At 34.0% G+C, this 19,871-nt stretch overlaps 1 protein-coding gene across 2 annotated transcripts in view; it reads left to right on the top strand.

Annotated features, from left to right (window-relative positions):
* The window catches only part of LOC143923080 (homeobox protein six1-like), a 29,173-nt gene that overhangs the window by 3,166 nt on the left and 6,136 nt on the right, over nt 1–19,871 (top strand). For both annotated transcript variants that reach the window (XR_013261694.1, XM_077446583.1), the window contains exons 3-6: nt 3,959–4,169; nt 5,500–5,627; nt 6,701–6,805; nt 12,261–12,319. Coding sequence is in view for 1 of the 2 variants with exons in the window: in XM_077446583.1 (XP_077302709.1) it covers nt 3,959–4,169; nt 5,500–5,627; nt 6,701–6,805; nt 12,261–12,319 (503 nt within the window). In the remaining variant the exon portion in view is untranslated. The remainder of the gene's footprint in view (nt 1–3,958; nt 4,170–5,499; nt 5,628–6,700; nt 6,806–12,260; nt 12,320–19,871) is intronic.

Here is a 19,871-nt window from a genome sequence, read left to right as displayed (position 1 = left end):
AAAACATTATATTTAATATTTTGTAAGATATTTCTCGAAATGAAAGAAATGGATTTACGCCACTTACAAATATAACGGCTCATATGTAGAATTAATAAAGAGGTTTTTGAGCTTTTTTACTATTGAACTGTACACTAATATGAAAATAAAATAATATTATAAATATAATACTAACAAAAAAAAAAAAAAAATAGATCAGTAGCAACCAGTAACGGCTCATGCATAATTACATTTACAACTTGTGAATATAATTAAAATAAAAATGATTATTTATTTAACATACTCATTCATAATGAGTAAAGCCCGGACCTTGAGGGGCCTTATATTGTTCAAATGTTGTAAATGAATTGTTAAAGGTTTGCCGAACCTTTTTTACAAAGGATTTACAACAATTGAACAATAAACGGCACGCTTCCGGTCCTACCTCTAATAATGAGTATGTCAAATATCTAAATACAATATCGTAATTTTTCTGTAAAATTTTTTGTTAATTTTAAAAATAGTTCTTAAGAATCATTTGGAATGATTTTTATGTAGAAAAAAAAGCGCGAAATATCGAAAATGGTTGTCAAAATTTGATAATGAAAGCACTGTCAATATTTGCATTAGATAATATGCATTGTAAATACATACATATTATTAGATTAGATTCAATGTATCTACATATGTATGTATGTATTTACACATAAGGTTACACCTCAGTTCAAGCTGGCTTTTCTTCCATTCATTGTTCTAGTGGTATTTTAATCAATATGTAGTTATATTCACCTGTGAAAATTTTTCGAATGAAATGTGTCAGTGCCGTAGTATGTATATATTTAGATACGTCGATTTTTGTTTTTATCACAGGGTTCGTCAACCTTTTAAAATATGAAAAAAAAATGCAATAAAACACGTTCACCGGCGCGAACTCATCCTAATTGATGACAGTCTGGTGGGCTCGGGATCTCCTCGCGTTCCACCACCAGCTCGAGTTGGCAGTCGAACTGGTCTAATTTTGTACTGGACCGGTACGGAAATAGGTCTGACGAGCTGGCGACCTAAGTAACTCTATATGTAACTCGACACAGACGGACACTCGACACGCCACTCTTTCTCTTCGTTTAAAAATCCGTTCAAACCGGGACGGTCTTGCTAATTATTCATTCGTTTATTAATCCAAGTGATAATAAATTAATTCGCTTACAAGATTTAAAAAAAAAAGCTTACTTTACTTCATTTTTAATGCGACGCTCGGTTCCGGTTGGAGCAAGTCAACAGAAAATATAATATTGTGTAATAAAATTAAATATCATGTACATAGGTATATGTAGCGATTTGATAAACGCTGTGTTGTTAAAATAAAGAGAAAAGTCCAGGGTTGTCGAGTAGGGATGCCAAATCCGAATATTCGAATACTTTTTTATTTTCAATCTACAGCACATTTAGTTCTATTTGATGTTACAGATAATGATTCTCTTAAAATTTTAATAATATCTTGAACTTCTTAAAACTACAAATAAATAATTTAAAGCTACTATTCGATATTCGAATATATTCGAATATTTGGGATCCCTATTGTGGAGTCAAATCAAAATTTACTGACTCTGACTCCGGCTTTATTTTATGATTTGACTCCGACTCCAACTTGAACGATTTTAGTACGATGAACTTTTCTTGCCAACGTATAAAATTATTAGTTGTAAAAATAATAGCGATTTTCAAAATATAAAAAATTAAAGGAATTACACAAATCACTATAAATTGACATTTAACCCAATTTATTGAATTGTTGGTAATGAAATAGGTATAAATACAAAGTAAGTACATTCATAGTATATGTGTATGACTTTCATACTCCAACAACTCAATTTAATAAATAAAATGACAATAAAAAAGTATGAGACGGAGGAAAACATCGGTTTTGGCTAGAATTCATCAAAATATGCGCCATTTAACGACATAATTAACATAATTTAAATTGATGATTTTTATGAAGAAATTTTTAAATTTCAATTTAGTGGATTTACTTAAATTGACTCTAATTGACGCATTAGTTTAAAATAATAATAAAAAGAAGTCGGGAGTCGGTTGATTTTTTACGACTCCGACTCCGACTCCGCTTGAAAAGCTCCGACTACACGCCCTGGAAAAGTCATAATTTTTAATGATAATTTTTTATTTTTATTTTAATTTACCTAGATAAGTTTATTGGAGATACAAATATTCTAGTGATTTATTGAAAAAATAACTCATAGATTGTAGCGAGAATATTTTTGTTGCCAGTAGCTACATAGCAATACACGGAATCTTCAAGAGATACTTATCTTCTCGTTTCGTTCTATTGAGTTATGAGTTATGACATCGAAAGTCAACAAGGCATACATATTGTAGGTTGTTCAGTTATTTTTTGATACATTTTGTTTTCATATTGGGTCATAGTGACATTACAGGTGTCACCAATTCGTCGCTATGACCAAATAATTAATGGATTCTATCTTCAAAAAGTTACAATATTGACTCCCATCTGCGACGTGCATAATAAAATATTTTTACTTTATTTTTCTTAATTATGTAATACTTATAAAAATAAATAATTGTAATTATAAAATAGTACAACTATGAAAATATTAAACCAGAAAGATTTTTATTATTGTCCCATACCAAAAGCGGATCTATAATATGTACAAAAATATGATATTTTTATTTTATTTTAACCTTTTTATTGTTTTATATTATGTTCAAAAATATATCGCTAGTCTATTTTAATGGCTTCTGATCTAGTGATCATTATCTATCTATTTAGTATAAATCGTAATGTGAAAAAACCTCAAAAACCTTTTTACAATTCTTATTTTAACTAAGTACTCTTTAAAGTAGACGATTTATATCAAATACAAAATATTATGATATGAGAAGATGTGTTCATGTTTTAAATAAATTATATTTACACCCCTAGTAAAGTAACTCTTGAAATAAAGATGAGTAATTATTATGTAATTCATTTTTAAGATTTACGAATTAAGTCATCAATATCTTATATTAATGCAATTTAAATTTTTATAAATGCAAATATTGTTCCGCAGGCAAAACTTGATTTTAGGTATGGGTGTATTCAGTGTTTGGACATTTCTTTGGGGTTTTTTTACTATTATAATTTAGTGATTAAAATTATCTTTTAAATAAAATTATTAATTAATTATAAAATTGTTGTAAGTTGAAAATATGTTTGCATACATATCGCACTCAAATCTATATATTATTCTTATGCATTTAATCAGTTAAGAAAAATTAAATTGTTAATTATAATTTGAGACAAATTTAATAGTAGATGTAAATATGCATATCGAAAATAATCATGAGGGTTGATGCCCCAGTGCACCCTTCTTCTGAACGCGCTCTTGTCCTATGCTATTTTCTCTCCATTAGCTATGTCAAAAATACTCATTTCTCTAACGTGGCTCCATTGTTTGTTCTTACATGTAATTTGATTGAATTACAAAAGAGTGCACGTGTATGTGACTTTCAAAGCCCCCGCCAATTCGGAATCGATAAATATATTTTATTAAAACTCTAAACGCAAAGCTAAGTCAAGAGGTTTATATTGTTCGGAATAAAATAAACACTTCGGATCGCTTCGGCCGTAATAAACATCAGTTCTTCATTTGTGTTTTTGTAATAAACTCGACTAGCGTATGTATTTACAATAACCAAATGCGTCTTATTGACGATTTCTTGGTCATTTTCTTTGTTCTCGCGTCTGCCAAGTCATCATCTTGGAACGAAAATAATACCAGCTTATGTTACCGGCTGGCTCAGCTCGGATTCCTACACGGACGGGCTATTTCTGTCTTGGTTACAGCATCCGCTACCAAACTTCTTCACTCTGGTGAAATGTTGATTCCGAGGATCTGAAATACACACTAGCCTTTTTCCTGAATTGTAGATTGATAAATGATGATCATTGTGTCCATTTCAGGTGCTACAGCAAGCTGGAAATGTCGAGCGACTGGGTCGCTTTCTCTGGTCCTTACCTGCCTGTGAAAAACTGCATAGTAACGAAAGCGTCCTGAAGGCAAAAGCAACGGTAGCTTTTCACAGAGGGAATTTCAAGGAGTTGTACAGATTGCTCGAAAGCCACTCATTCAGCCCGCACAACCATACCAAACTTCAGGCACTTTGGTTAAAAGGTAAGAATCTAAACGGTGCGCTCTGTTCTCCGTTCAAATTTTCGTCTGCTTGAACAGGAGTTTGTATATTTTACACAAAAATGTATTTTTGTATATATGTATGTACTTTATATTTGTGATTTAAAATATTTAAAAATAAATTTTTAGTTTATTTTTTTAATAGTTATTGTTTATCTCGTAAAATAAGTATTTCACTATGTGTTTTTTTGTATATACATATGTTACAGTTGTAATATATTTTGACTAGTTGGAATGTATTTCATCTAACCTGGTACCAACTACCGTTATAGTTGAAGTGTATTTTCAGTTGTAATATATGTAGTTTGACTAGTTGGAATATATTCCATCTAACCCATTCATATGGCGAATTACATTCCGACTGGTCAAAATATATTACAACTGAATACACAGTCCAATTATAAGTTGATACCAGATTAGATGGAGAGATTAGGTTTTCGTAAAAACGTCACTCGACTAGTAAATTTAGTTGGAAAGTCACATTTTTGTTTTGAACACATTCTTAGAGCTGTCGTAATACGGTACCTTTATTCGTAATACCTAGCAAATATTAACACATTATTGAATTATAAGGCATTCGTCAAAACTCAACTGTTATATTACAACTGGCGCACATTGTTGAAAGTATGTTTGCGCATGTTGAGGTATTATTTACTAGTTGAATTGTATTCGAATATGAATGACTTAAAGCGTTAGTTCGAATGTATTACAATTGAAAATACACTTCGACTGTAACATTCATATTACAAAGTCGCCGACGAAATACATCGAAAAATTTGGGGAAACGAGTCTCGAGAAATTTCAAGTTAATGGAACGAGGTAGACTCGAATCAAACACTGTTGAAATCATCGACATGCATTTCCTATCATTAGACACGTGTCAAGTAATCGTGTAACTGTTGATTATATTTTTAATGCAATCGATTTGCACCGTTGCTGACCGTTCGAAATTCGATATCCTCTATAATCTACTTAACGAGATACGCGATTTTTTTTTATCACTACGAAGCTAATCTGTACCACCAACTACTATCTAAGTTGTAATGGTAGAGATGAGAGTGTAAGTGTATGCAATTATTATTATGTATTACACGAATGGCGGAGAACGTGACACAATTCCCATCGTTCAATTTCGTCGCACAAAAACTGAACTAATTGTGTGATTAGTGCCAATTTGTATATGTTGACACTAATTCAATAGAGTGGTTAAATGCATATTTATTATAATAGCTACTTATATTTGTAATTTTAATTGGTCCATTTCATTGTTATTTTAAAATAACTTCAATTAAATTTTTTTATTTTGTTTCAGCACATTATGTAGAAGCTGAAAAATTACGTGGCAGACCTTTAGGTGCTGTTGGAAAATATCGAGTACGTCGCAAATTTCCTCTTCCCCGCACTATTTGGGATGGAGAGGAAACTTCATATTGCTTCAAAGTGAGTTTCATTATTTTAATACGTATTGATTTACTATATAAATAAATATCGGCGATAAAAATAAAATAAAAGAGAATCTGTCAAAAGTGTGGTAAAAGAGCCTTGATCTTCTTTTCAAATTTTATCTTACACAACCATTTTATCTTACGCAAATTCTGCGCGCGCACATTAATACGGGAGGAAAAGCCTGTTCCTCTTGTTCCTGTTGTATCCTGCTCGCGCAAATTAAATGAGTATGTACCGTTTACCATGCACCCTTTTTTATCTTTCGACTTACGATCTTTCGATTTTCGATCTTTGCCTTCGGATATTTGCGTTTTCGGGCGTTTCACATTCGGACCCGTGTAGTAGACCCGTCGGTACCACATTCGTCGTTTTGGAGCAATCTGTTAAGACGAATGTGCATGATTGATTGAAATAAAATAAAATTTAATGTAAAAGAAATCATTTAATTTTTTCAAATTAAATGATTTTTTATTGAACATTTTACAAACGAAAATACAAAGGCGATTCACAAAATCTGTTCCGTTTTAATTAAAAATCTATAAAATATGTGTTGATATAGTAAAATCTTGTACATATGTATTGAAACATTTTCAAATTTCAAAGTCACTTGCGATCAGGTCTGGTGACCTGAATGAACATTGAATGTCACCAAAAGCCCAGATTAGACGTTCTATGAATAAGTTTCTCATATACATATATATATGTATGTAAATTGAAAGAATTTTTGTAATATTTGTATATCAGATTCTGTTTTCATGGAGTAAATCACACACATTTTGGCATATGATAATTTTCATCGAGTCGAACGTACGATGTGGAGTAATTTTGCTTTAAAATTCGTCGGTTTTTTACGTCATGAATTCTTATAAATGGAATTTACTTTATAATTAATGATGGACACGTTGTCCACTGTTTTGCATCGTAATCTAAATGTATAAATTATTTTCTTTATACTCGCCGAATGTTTTTGATAGATAATAAAAGACAACTTGGCACCGTTGCCAAGTTCATTACTAATGAAAACGTAACTTGAAAACATTGTAGTATTGTTATTTTTATTATTTCAGGAAAAGTCACGGTCCGTGCTTAGAGAATGGTACACACATAATCCTTATCCTTCGCCCAGGGAGAAAAGAGAACTAGCCGAATCCACGGGTCTCACCACAGTCCAGGTGAATATTATACCAGATAATATGTTGATTTTCTCACATTAGACGGTTCGTAGATAACTGGTTTGAAATCATTATGAATTTAAAAGATAAAGTAAAAGATGTATTTATGAAAACCCATACCATGTATAACAGAAAGAACATAAGTTTGTAAATTTCGAATTTTAAATGTATTTATGATTTTACATTTTACATTTAGATTTAAATATTTTAGATGTATTTTTTCTTATGTTGCATATTAAATTTTGGAGGTATATTGCGTATAGTTAACACTTCATCCAAACACTTCCATTCATCTCTGGTTTGCGTAACTCTCATTTATCTCACACCATGAATTTTCTTTTATTCCACCCTTAATTTTTGCGGCCTTCCTTTCACCATATTACATTCTCTCGAGTAGCAATCTAGCACTTGTTGTGTCCACCTTTCATCCAATCTTCTAGTTTCGTGACCCGACCCGCCCATTGCCATTTCAATTTCTTCATTTTCTCCACTATATCCAATACCCTTGTCATACTTCTCACCCACGTATTCCATTTCCTATCTATCCTCGTTATACTGATCATTCAGCGTTCCATACTTTGACTGCATTTGACTTTATATACATTTATGTATGTACATATGTATATATATATATTTAAATTATGGACATTGAACGCTAAGAAGATACACAAAGTCCAATGCACTCCAATGAGTATGGAAAGCTGTATGCTCGGCATAACGAGGAAGGATAAGAAGCGTAATACGAGGGTAAAAAGTATGACAAGGGTAAAGGATGTAGTGGAGAGATTGAAAAGATTCAACTAGCAATGGGCAGGTCACGTAGATAGAAGAATGCAAGAAAGGTGTACAAAAGACGGGCTAGAATGGTACCTGAGAGAATGTAAAAGGCTAAAAGGAAGACAGTAAGGAAGATGGGTAGACGAAATTAGGAAAATGTGTGGGGTGAGATGGATGAGAGTTGCAAAACAGAGACGAATGGATGCGTGTTTGAGAGACATTCATTCAGCAGTGGATGGTGAGTGGCTGCTAATTATGATGATGATGTAAATTAATGCAGTAAATTCTCAATAGTCAAAAATCCACTAAATAAATTAGCAGTTGTGGATTTAATTGAAAGCATTAATTAATTAACAAAAAAATATGCTTTACGCATATATTCAATATGTTAATAGGTCTCATCAAGCTATAGTAGCACAAAATTTTCTAGATAAAAGAAAAACGAGAAGTGTTGATGTCTCAGTTGGCTCTCTAAGCAAAAATAAAGTAATAAATGAATAAAGCGACTTCTCCTACGCCCTTCTCGTATTATGTTAGTCTCAGCAACCGGAGAATGATAACACACGCGCGTCCTACGTGCGAGATGTAAAGTTTTGTAAATTGGCGTCAATTAGCAAACGTTTGATGGCTCGTGTCGTCGAACTGCAATGGTGTGGTGGTCCCCCGCGGCGCGATCTTGCCAGATAACATCTCTGTTCCGAAGACTTGTCGATGGCATTCCTCGGCCATCGCCGTGGCCGATGGTGGCCATCGGCCGTGACGATTAAATAAGTTTTGTTTTGTGTTTTCCTTTTTTTTTATTCAATTTTTTTGGGCCACCCCTGGTCCGGTGTCAGGTTTCACCGCGTTACCACATGGAGCGACATGTGGACACGGATTAACCACGCGCACATATGCGCCCGAGGCTTGGCCAACATCTACAAAAACCACACACACACACACATCTATCCGTAATATACGACATTACTATGTTGAAAAGATAGAGAATACGAGTACATATGTACCTAGTCCATTTTCAACCCTTCTCTCGGCTTACGTCATAATTTTGCTCTCGTATAGAAATTGTGTGGTTTGAAAATCGAAGCAAGAGTTATGATGACTCTTAGGTATATCATGTTTCAACAGAAGGAACTGAGGATTGAGGTGAAAATAATTGCTGTATATTGGAAGCAATACGTTTAATGTAAAGTAGCAGTATTTAATTATAGAACTTGCTCATGTATGTATGTATGCTAAATTGCAAGTTGTATGTTCATGAGTGTTCAACTAAAGGTGTTTATGTGTCGCGTTACTCTGTTATTAGTCTCAAGTACCTTTGAAGATGATGATGAGTCATTACGCTTACGGTATAATCATCATTTTAATGCAGTAATATATTCTTTACGTTTATCAGTTTATCACTATCAATTATTGTAAGGGCTGTGGAGTCGTGACTTTTTGACCGGAGTCAGGAGTCGGGTCGTTAAAAATCGAGCGACTCTTTTTTTTGTTTTTGTGTGTGATTATTAAATTGCTGACAAACGTGTAGGGCGATATTTGTTACGAAAGTGATTTACCAATGTGTGCTAATCTGAGACGCAGTGTTTCTAGTTTTGTGTTTTTCTCTTGTTTAGGTCAAATTGAAAGGCCCATTTTGCCCAATCATCAAATCAAAGTTTCATCAAATACTTTTATTTTATTAGTTTAATGAATCATAAATAAAAATATATCAAAATATAAAAGATTTTTTTTAAATTAAAATCAACCAGCTCATTTTTATGCCCATTATCGCTAAGGATGGTGAAATTATGACTGTATTTTATGTTACTAGTGATCTGTTCACATAGAAATATATTTTATGATGTTTTTTAATTTTTTACTCTCGATTATTCGGGTGCGGACTATCCGTGCTTGAAATAAATAATTTTATTTTTTAATTTCAATGAAAAAATAAAATTAAAACGCTTTCAAAGGAAATTTTACTTCCGGACACAAATCATCTAAAGAGCGTATTATGTACAATCATTTGTTGTGGAAATGCATCAGGAATTAATAAAATGAAACTTTAAGAAATCGGATAAGCAAAAAAGCCTGGATGATGTGAGGGGACTGAAATAAAAATGTTCCTGTTGATTATATAACCAAAATTATTATAAACAAAAAGGAGCATGGATGGATAGAAAGATCTTCGAAGATGTGTTCAAGTCTTGATGGGTTCCTGAACGTCTAAAAGTATTATCGTTCATACATAATGCTGCTTCTCATCCGAATGCAACTACATATAATATGTGTATTAAAAATAAACGATCGTCTTTTGATAGATAATTCTTTAATGGCTAATGTTACAACTTACAAGTCTAATTCAACCCATGGACCAAGGTGTCATATCATCAACCAAACAGCTTTGCCTTGCTTGTCTTTTCAAAAAAATTGGTTAGGAAGATGATGACTTGATCAATTACTGAAAAAAATTAGATACACGGAATAGCAAAATCTTGGTCGAAAGTAAAACCAATAACACTGGTTCGCAATCTGAAAATAGATTTATCAGATTGCGAAGAGATCGAGGCAAGTGCGTATCTGAAATATACAGATTAATGGACAATTTAAAATGCTTTGAAAATATTGATCGGGAGTGGTTTGATCGCGGTTCAAATGATCCGGGTTTTCAATGCATGAGTGATGCGGATATCGTTTCTTTATTTTAAAAACGATGTGTAAAATTGATAGCTCGGATTAGCCGTGTTTTTCGAATATCCGTTTCCGTACTCCCCCCCCCCCCCGGATAATCGAGATTACTGAAATATATGAAAAATCCAAAATCGGTTTTATGCCAGAAATACGTTCTACATTATGTCTTTTAAAATACATATGTTTCAAAGTTCCCAAAATCGTGGTTTTAATAGTGTATCAAAAGCAAGTTTGTATTGCTCATACAATGCATTGACAAAAACCTACATATGCATCTCAAAATCTTAAAAATGGCTCTTAGATTATTTTTTATTTCCGATATTCATATATCTATTAATTCTGGGAAAATGATACATACATATTTGTATAATAATTCGTATGAATATCAGAATAAATTTATCGATCATTGTAGTTTTCTGTCAAGTTTTCAACCGAGGAATACCTAATGGTTTTGAAAAAATATATTTGAAGTTCTATTGTCGATTATGATTTTGGAATGCTATTTCTTGATATTTACTGTCACAATGCGTGCTTAGCTGTCTGAAAATTTTGAATTGAAATATCTCAAACGGTAATTATTACGGGAAAACTGTCCGTTTGGAGAAAATCCAGATGGCCGTTGACTGAGTTCGATTTTTCGATATCGACTATGATTCAAAAGCAACACAAAAGTGGAAACTCAGACAAGTTGCGGCCAGGCAGAGCGATGCTAGCAGGAAGTAGATGGTGTCGGGTTTCTTGCGGTGCTTCTAAACAAAAAAAAAGAGAATTTGTGCCTGGCGTTGCGGACCATCGGCTGACCACATGTGCTCATCGCCTCAGACCAGAATCCACTCCATCCATCACATCCTTCAAAATTGTCATTTCGGTCGTTTCGCTTCTGAATTTTCACTTTGCGCGAGGATGAAATATCTTTTTGATAACTATTCAGCACCTTGCATTGCTGACATAGTTTTGTACAATACACATGTATCGGAAACGACTATGCATTCTTGTTGAATTGCAGTCTATAGTCAATTTGTATCATATTATCGCATGATCGATTTCGAACGTAGCTACTTTTCCTCGTCATTTTTTACTATATTTACCCTGTAGTTTAGTTTTCTTTGGAAAGATTCCCTCCAACTTTCCCGTTGCCCTCTGAAAAGGACGAAAGTGAAAAGGTGAAAAAATGTATACGAAACTATCTTGATAATTCAAGCTGATGAACCCGGCAAATACAGGGATAATCGATTCGAATTTTATAACCATCCCGATATTTTTAGCGGTCACAGGCGATTCATTCTCTTTGATAAAATCGATTTGTTGTTTTGCTTTCGCCCGTGTTTTGAACTCATGACCTGTAGATGAATGTACTAAACTGTGGCTTCTTTTGATAATTCATAACATTGAAAAATGCCAGGCACAGTATTAGGAGTGTTTCCAAAACTTAATCGAAGTTTTTCTTAATGAAATTCATCGAGGTTTTTTGTACCTAAATATCGATGGCTTGGTGCACAGATATTGTATGTCCATTTTTGAATTTTAAGTTTTAAGTAATTTATGTGTTATGCATAAATTACCTTGAAAGGAAAAACCTGAATTATTCCAGCATCTACATACCTACTTAAAATTTGATACGAACTCAAAATTCGATATAAATTCAAAAATGGACATACAACATCTGTGCACCAAGCCATCGATATGTACATGTGTGTGTACAAAAATATTATTTATTACTATCTAACTTACTTCAAATATGTAATGTGATTATCAAAGTATACAATTAGGTATTCATGGTTACTGGGTATAAAATAATAATACCGCTTTTTTTCCATATATTTAATTAAGGCTCTCTGAAGTTCAGAGACGAAAGTTCATGCATTCGCATAGTTCGATGAAAGCTTTTTATAGAATTGATTTTTTTATGGAACTTTTGAATCCTTGACGTCGAAACCGCCGTTCCGGCTGCCGTCGGCTCTCTTTAAAACAGGCATTATCTCATTGTTCTTTTATTTGCTGCTTTCAGGTCTCGAATTGGTTCAAGAACCGGCGACAAAGGGACAGAGCGGCCGAACACAAAGACAGGTAAGAGGACTTCTGCTTTGCGTGTCCATTGTCCAATTTACGGATCATTTAAATCTATTTTTCGAAAGAAAATCCTTACTACGCCGCCCCATAATCCGATAAAGATCTGCATCTCGAAATAACCTATCCAAAGTGGGACAAACAAAAAAAAAAAAAGTTGTACAATACAAACTTGCGATAAGTTCACCTTTTGTCTCTGATTCGAAATCAAATTCCGGATCGTTCGAAATTCGGCAATAATTCGTCGGAGACATTTTCTGACCGAAAGTCTTGTTAGGAGGCCCCCCTGCATCCGAATAAATCTAAAGTGTGGAGATAGATGGGCACGCGAGATAAACATGAAAGTGCAATAAAAAGATTCGAATGCGCGCGATAAAATTTAACATTTTATAAGGATCGTGAGACGTTTGTCCCCGCGGACAAATAAGACGACGGGTACACCTTCCGAGAAGAGCTGATGCTGCATCCACAAAGGTCACAATCGCACATAAATATCCCGAAGGTTCGTCTCGACACCTCTCGGCTCATCGCTATGTTGTACTTATTTTGTTAGATTAATATCAATTGAGATTGTTTGAATAATTGATCCGGGAATGGGAAAGCTCTGGGAACATTTTTGATGACGAGCGCATTTGGGTCACAGTTGTTAACGCGAGCCACGTTTTGACATAACAGTGCGACAACAGCAACAACCTTGGTCGCAATTCGGGTCGCGAGACCGGCAAATTCCGAGGTCGCTCTTTCTGTCGGATGAGCAGCGGAGTGATACCCCACTCACCCTTAGCCCCCATCATCCCTGCCTGGGAGTGGTTTGTTTTTATGGGAGCGTACGCCCCCCGGGCCCCCTCGGCCCCATGGCGCCCCTCCGTCGGTGTCGGGTTTCGCGCTTCGAGATATGTACTGTACTATGTAGTGCGTTCTGGTCCGCGGGCCTTGCACCGGTCACACCTGTCCTTCCCAAACTGTCCTTGCTGAAAAATTTTCAATTATGCAAGTTACATACATACCTACTGAGATAAATTTGCTGTTTATAAAAAAAATAGTACTGTACTGATAACGTTTTATATATTTATTTATGTATACTTGGGAAAGGCGGCATAGCTGATGGACTCAATTATATTTTCCCATGATGCCATTTTTCGGGTTGCCCCTGAGCGACATATATCTATGCGATGCGGTGCAAACGATCGAAAAGCGCCAAACAGACTGAACCACAGATTAACGACACGTGTACCTTATGCGTGTGCACTGCTCGCACTTACACTAAGCGAAAACTACCCGAAGTCCCGATATACCTACCCTGTATACGTTCTGTGCTTCTGATACTTTAGTTCCGAATTTTTCCTTATTAAATTATTAAAAACTCGCCAGAAAGATCTAACTCAATTTTAATAATTACCATTTTAATAATTGCATCTGTGCACATCGAAAGGTTACTCGTCATATGATGTGCAATTTTTCATTCGTGAAGTCGAGAATTGCGTTTAAAGCAGCCATCCAGTTAATCTGCGGTTCAATCTGTCTGGCGCTTTTCGATCGTTTGCACCAAACCCATATCTATGGTATTAAACTTGAACATAATAATAAAAATGCTGCATTGTTTGTAATCGGCAAGGAAGGCGCACTGGGGTTTACCTGTTAGGCCTTCCGGGTATATATGTATATAATAAAAAAATAGTGGCAACATATTAGTTTGTATGATGGTATTTGGCAAGTTGATGAGGAACCGTTTCACCAATGAAATTAGATAAATTGGCAAACTCTGATAGGAAACAATCGAAATATCCAAGTATGACTAGCAGCATTACACATAATACTCAGAATAAATTCTTTTCAATCGAGATCAACCCACGGGATCGAACCCGGCAACCACTTGCTAGTGAGTATTAACGCAACTATCAAGCTATGCTGCTGGCTTAAATTTTGGTAAAACTATGAATCAATAAAACAAAAAAATCATTATAAGCAGTGCTAAAACTACACGTGTGTATGTACTTAGAAAAACAATTAAATTTCATAATAAAAAAGCATTTATTTATGTCTAAAATCAATATCATCAGTTTTTCAGTTTATCAGTTTTTATTTAGTTATGTCTAAAATCAATATCATGAATGTATGTAGTTTTCCCAATAGGACGAACTTATGTACGTGCGTAACTTTGTATAAAATAAAAAGAAACTTGTAAAATTTAATGATTACAAGCAAAAGTATACTTATTATTGCTGTCGTTACCAACTTATTACTAGATTTTATATCTTATTATAATTTACAAAGGTACTTATTTATTCACAAACTTATTACGATAGGTTAGGAAAATATTGAAACGGAGATTGGTTTATATATAAATCCGTGTTTTTTTAAGTTTGGAATTTAATTCAGTACATACATATGTATTCTCGAAGTTCTTATTCGTTACGCTTATTTAATGCGATTTTAATTGTGTATGAATTAAGCACATAAAATTTAAAATTTAATTTGATATCGTATCCGAAACCATGAAAATCTTTTTTTATACAATTAGCGAACCGTAAAGATGTTAACTTTTGTTTTAATTGTCGCATTAAGTGTAAATTTATTGTGTCCTTAGTCAATTTAAATACAGATACGCTTGTTTTCAATATCGCCGATTTCCAAATCTACCTCATTTTGGTTTTATTTTAAAGCTTTTCTTATATTATTGATGATGTTTTTTATGTGTATACTTTTTAAGAAATCTGTCAGTTGTTGGATAATTAATTTGGTACTTGGGCAATTTGAAGTTTGAGAGTCATCGTGCTGATATAAACGTATTATTGATGACGCTTTATTGCGACCATATGTGTGGGCGAGTCCAGTGTGTAGCTGCTGTGATAATAGGCTCAAAACACACCACATCTGGATCTTCACTCCTTGTTTAAAACATTTTTTCTAGTTCAGATTAATGTTATGGACACTAAAGTACATATAAGTCTAAGTATTGAATTTTTTATGATTACGGATGCGAGACAGGACCAGGTGTATGTCAAAAAAACAGTTTATCAATTTAATTTTTGCCAAATCGATGAAAAACCGGAGTATGTATAAGTGTGTACCGCAAAAGTGATGTCGATAAGGGCCGTAGTAGATCGCCAAAAATGAGCAGCATTTGATTTTGTTGGGTTCTCATTTAGGGTCGGATGGCTTTCAAAGCCGCGGGGGTTCAGGAGGTCCTGCCGCGTCTCACTCACCCTATGCCTCCCCCTTTTCTCCACATCGGTTGGTGTTGTTTTGTAGGATATCAAATGTCGCATTAGCGCACCTCGCACTCTGTCCTCATCCCGCACCCCCATGATCCTCCCCGAACCTCCCCAGTCTCCCCTATCACGCACACCGCCCATCATTATCAACAATCTGTAACTATTGTACCGCTCCATATCCATTACAGCCTCCACATTAATATTATTGGATCACGGGGAATCGTTAACGACCGGGGATGAAACCTGTTGGGCCGAAAGAGGACGTGCGTACGTAATTATCTGACCATAATTGGCAACTTTCGGAACAATACATTCATGTCAACGAATGCCTTTCCTGATTTTTGAATCGAATCAGTTTGATCATTGTGATTTCTTCGTGGACAGAAAAAAACTGATGGGGCTACCCCTATAATTTACTTTGTCTCCCATTTAAAGCGATCGTTCGGGTTATGTTCTTGTTCACAGGTGGACGTGTGTGGAATTTTATCGGGTTGTCTTGTTCGACAAATTGACGATTGATAAAAGTCCCATATGCGTCTTGTTGTTTCTGTTTCGGACGCTTCGGAAGCTTTGCCTCGATGGTTGCCTTTTTTTTGTTCGAGAATTTTTCTTTGCATTTCCTGGATTCGTTTTCGAGGAAGGGATCTGTCATTTTGAATTTGATGTTGTTTATTCAATTGTTTCCGCATTGGGGATTTAACACGTCCCCATAATAACTCCCTCTGTGCTTTCGAAGTGTTCCACATAAATCATTTGCGTTTATTTAAGGACTGCGGCCCCATTTCGGATGAAACTAATAACTTGTATAAATCCCAAAGGACTTATTACTAATAAGTCCTTTGGGGTTTATCTGAAAACCATAAGTTGGTGAGTCCCGCGAGGCTTTTATTTTTTAGGGTAATGCGAAGAAAATTACATTACATATATTATTATATATGTATAACACTAGTAGTTTTACCCGGCTTCTTTCGGTATTTGCAATATAAACCGATTAAACATGGCTAATCTAATAATAAACATTTTATTAAATTTATTTGAATAGTTTTATTTTATTTAAATTTATTTGACTATTCATTTGTTTTTTATTTAATTTAACGTCGCGGATTCTACGAACCAAAACTTACATACATACATACATACAAAGTCTCTTTCGAAATTATATAGATTTAAATTTTATTTACATTTAAATCTAAGCCATCCGAATTTCGATTATTCTATATCAGGTTTCGAAAATGAACTGTAGTTGTTTTGATTTAAATAAATTGAAGATGTGTTTTATATTCGTTGACTACTTAAAACCGTTAAGTTAAACCATCCGAATTTAAATTAGTATAAAATATATATTTTGTTCATAAATCAAATATGTAAATCTAAACAAAAACAAAAGATTTTTTGTTTTTCTTTATTTATTGAAATAAATTTAATTTTTATATATGTTAAGTTACGTTTTTAAATAAAACAAATAAACCTCAGCATTTGAATTACGTATAAATGTGGTTCTAATACATACATGGTTCCAATATATAGACTACTAGTTGTTTTACCCGGCTTCGCTCAGTATTTGTAATATTTGATTTTTAAATGCTTTTTATTATTACGAAATTATGTTCACAATACATCTTATATCTATTTTTATTTAATTTGGTTAGTAATCATAGTATTATATTATTCTAATGTTATTCTACAGCATAATAGGAAAAAGAGCTCAAAAACCTATTTACAATCCTTAGTATTTGTAATATAAACAGCGTAAACATGGCGAATCTATAGTAAATATTCATTTGTTTTTTTATTAAATTTATTTTAATCGATAAAAATATAATATTCAACTAATTGAATTGTTTTGTTTACGAAGTTCACAACTAAATATACTACATACTTACATACAAAGTCTCTTTCGAAATTATATGTTAGACGTCGTTTTTCACTTGCTATTTTGAAAAGTTTGAGAAGTTAAAAGTTAGTTGTGCCATTACAATAAATCCTTTTGTGAAGAAATTTAAATTTATACATATGTATTTACATACTTTTGTTGGGTCTACCTCACGGGCCGGAATGTGAAATTACCGAAAAAAAAAGGTCGGAAGGCAAAGATCGAAAATCGAAAGATCTTAAGTCGAAAGATAAAAAAGGGTGCATGGTAAACGGTACATACTCACTTAATTTGCGCGAGCAGGATATAACAGGAACAAGAGGAACAGGCTTTTCCTCCCGTATTCTGCGCGCGCACATTAATACGGGAGGAAAAGCCTGTTCCTCTTGTTCCTGTTGTATTCTGCTCGCGCAAATTAAGTGAGTATGTACCGTTTACCATGCACCCTTTTTTTTGATCTTTCGATTTTCGATCTTTGCCTTCCGACATTTGCGTTTTCGGTAATTTCACATTCCGGCCCGTCACGGAGACCGACTTTTGTTATACTTTTATTTTAGAAAACATGCTAAATTGAACTCGAACCACCCAACTGGTTGACAATCGCATGTCGTGAGTGTTAGTTGTTGAACATATAAAACATAATAATAAAACTGAAGGGCAGTTTGTGTAATTAATTGAAATTTTCCATATTCCGCGACGGCGCGTACTAGCTTGTGATTTTGCGTGTTTGAATCGGCCGTTCGTTTCTACTTTTTTCGAAGATGCGTTTAATTTTAGCGGCGCGAGAGAGAGAGAGACGGTCGCATGCGAGCTTTCGCTCGAGCGAGCGAGACAAAGTACGTTCCTGGGCGACGCGGCCCATGAAGTATACTACGCTCCGAATGAAAATGACGGTGGCGCTCTACCGCCTACTTGATGGTGCGCGGCCCGTATCGGGTTACGGCGCTGGGACGCCTTATAACATCCATTTGTCTGAGCACACAAGGGGCCAGCGCTCACTACAGGGCCGTACAATCATACCTTTTGTTCATATCTATTGCAGATTGTAATTAAAAATCAAAAATCAAATAAATCCCATACTTTATGGTGGCGGTGAAACAAAATATTTCGTCGATCACATCGATCACAGAAATGTTACGTGTTCAGCATTACGCGTATTATTTCAATGAGTGCGAAAGAGACGAATATATGCGCACTATTTTGTTTCTATTTTTAAATAAAAATAACTTTTTTTATTCAAAATCAACAATGGCGTAATTGCTGTAAGTACATACATAATCTAAAAAAAATATCGAAACGTCTTTTTATTTGTTTATTTAGACATAGAGCTACGATTCGTGAGGGTAAATGTATTTTCTATTGTTGCCTTTATAATCCCCATAATATAAGATTTTCCACCGTATAGAGATCATACTATCGTGTATCATAATAATCAGTCCTTAATTTTGAATCAAAGTTTGTGGTCGTTTTCTGTGAAATGACCCTAATAAACGAAATCATTGTTAAATAGAATGGTGTTTTAAGAAAATGTAGGTACAAGACAATGGTCGCAACAATGAAATAAATCTTTTTAAAACAGCAACCTGATATTTTCATTATTTATATTATATTTTGTAAATATTTAATTAAAATTGTACTCGTACGCTTCGTCCCTGAAATATAAGCAACAAAACAAACATGATTTTATAATACAAACCCGAATCACGTGGCCATCCCCCTCGTTCTCTCCACCAAATAATATTTTACTCGGCTATAATTTTCGCCAATAAACACCGTACTTATTAATCGATATTTCAACGATCTATGTATGATTATTTTCGTAACCGGTTTTTTTTTTCATAATGGCAGTGTCGATTTTTGATTCAAATCGTTTGTTAGATAAGCATATGAAAAAAAGTGAAATAACTTTTCAATGTCGGCATCGTTTGTAAAAAGTTAATGCGCATGAAATAATAGTGGAAAAGCCTATAATGGTTTAGGTATTGAGTTTGAAAGATCTGTTAAAATAAACATCGTCGCGTCCTTCCAATACGCTTCAACGATGCGATGTCTGATGTGGGTTAAATTGTACACACAAGCGCACATAAAGTTCGACCACTTTTTCTCTAGATGTAGATATTATAAACAATTATAAAGATCTTTGTGGAAAAAATAACGTTTTCGTAGGGTTATGCTGAAATATGCGATTGAAGTTTCAATTTTATAAATATAAGAGTTCTATTATTATACATATCTACATATTTCTACAGCAAGCGTTTCATTGTGAAGGGGCAATAATATGGTAGATAAAATTAATATCAAATTTTAAGAGGAAATAAAGAGACGTATGAAATTAGGATTGAGTGCATTTGGACTAATGAATGCCGTTTTCAAATCCAAAATGCTACTTTGTTTGATGAAAAAGATTGTGTTTTAATTAACGTGTTTCGTCAATGATGACCAGGGATCAGCGGACAAGTTGCTT

The sequence above is a fragment of the Arctopsyche grandis genome, chromosome 3 (assembly GCF_051622035.1).
Source record: "Arctopsyche grandis isolate Sample6627 chromosome 3, ASM5162203v2, whole genome shotgun sequence".
NCBI classification, from domain to species: domain Eukaryota; kingdom Metazoa; phylum Arthropoda; class Insecta; order Trichoptera; family Hydropsychidae; genus Arctopsyche; species Arctopsyche grandis.
The sequence above is the reverse complement of the archived record's forward strand: the minus strand, read 5'-3'. Positions and strand labels throughout refer to the sequence as shown.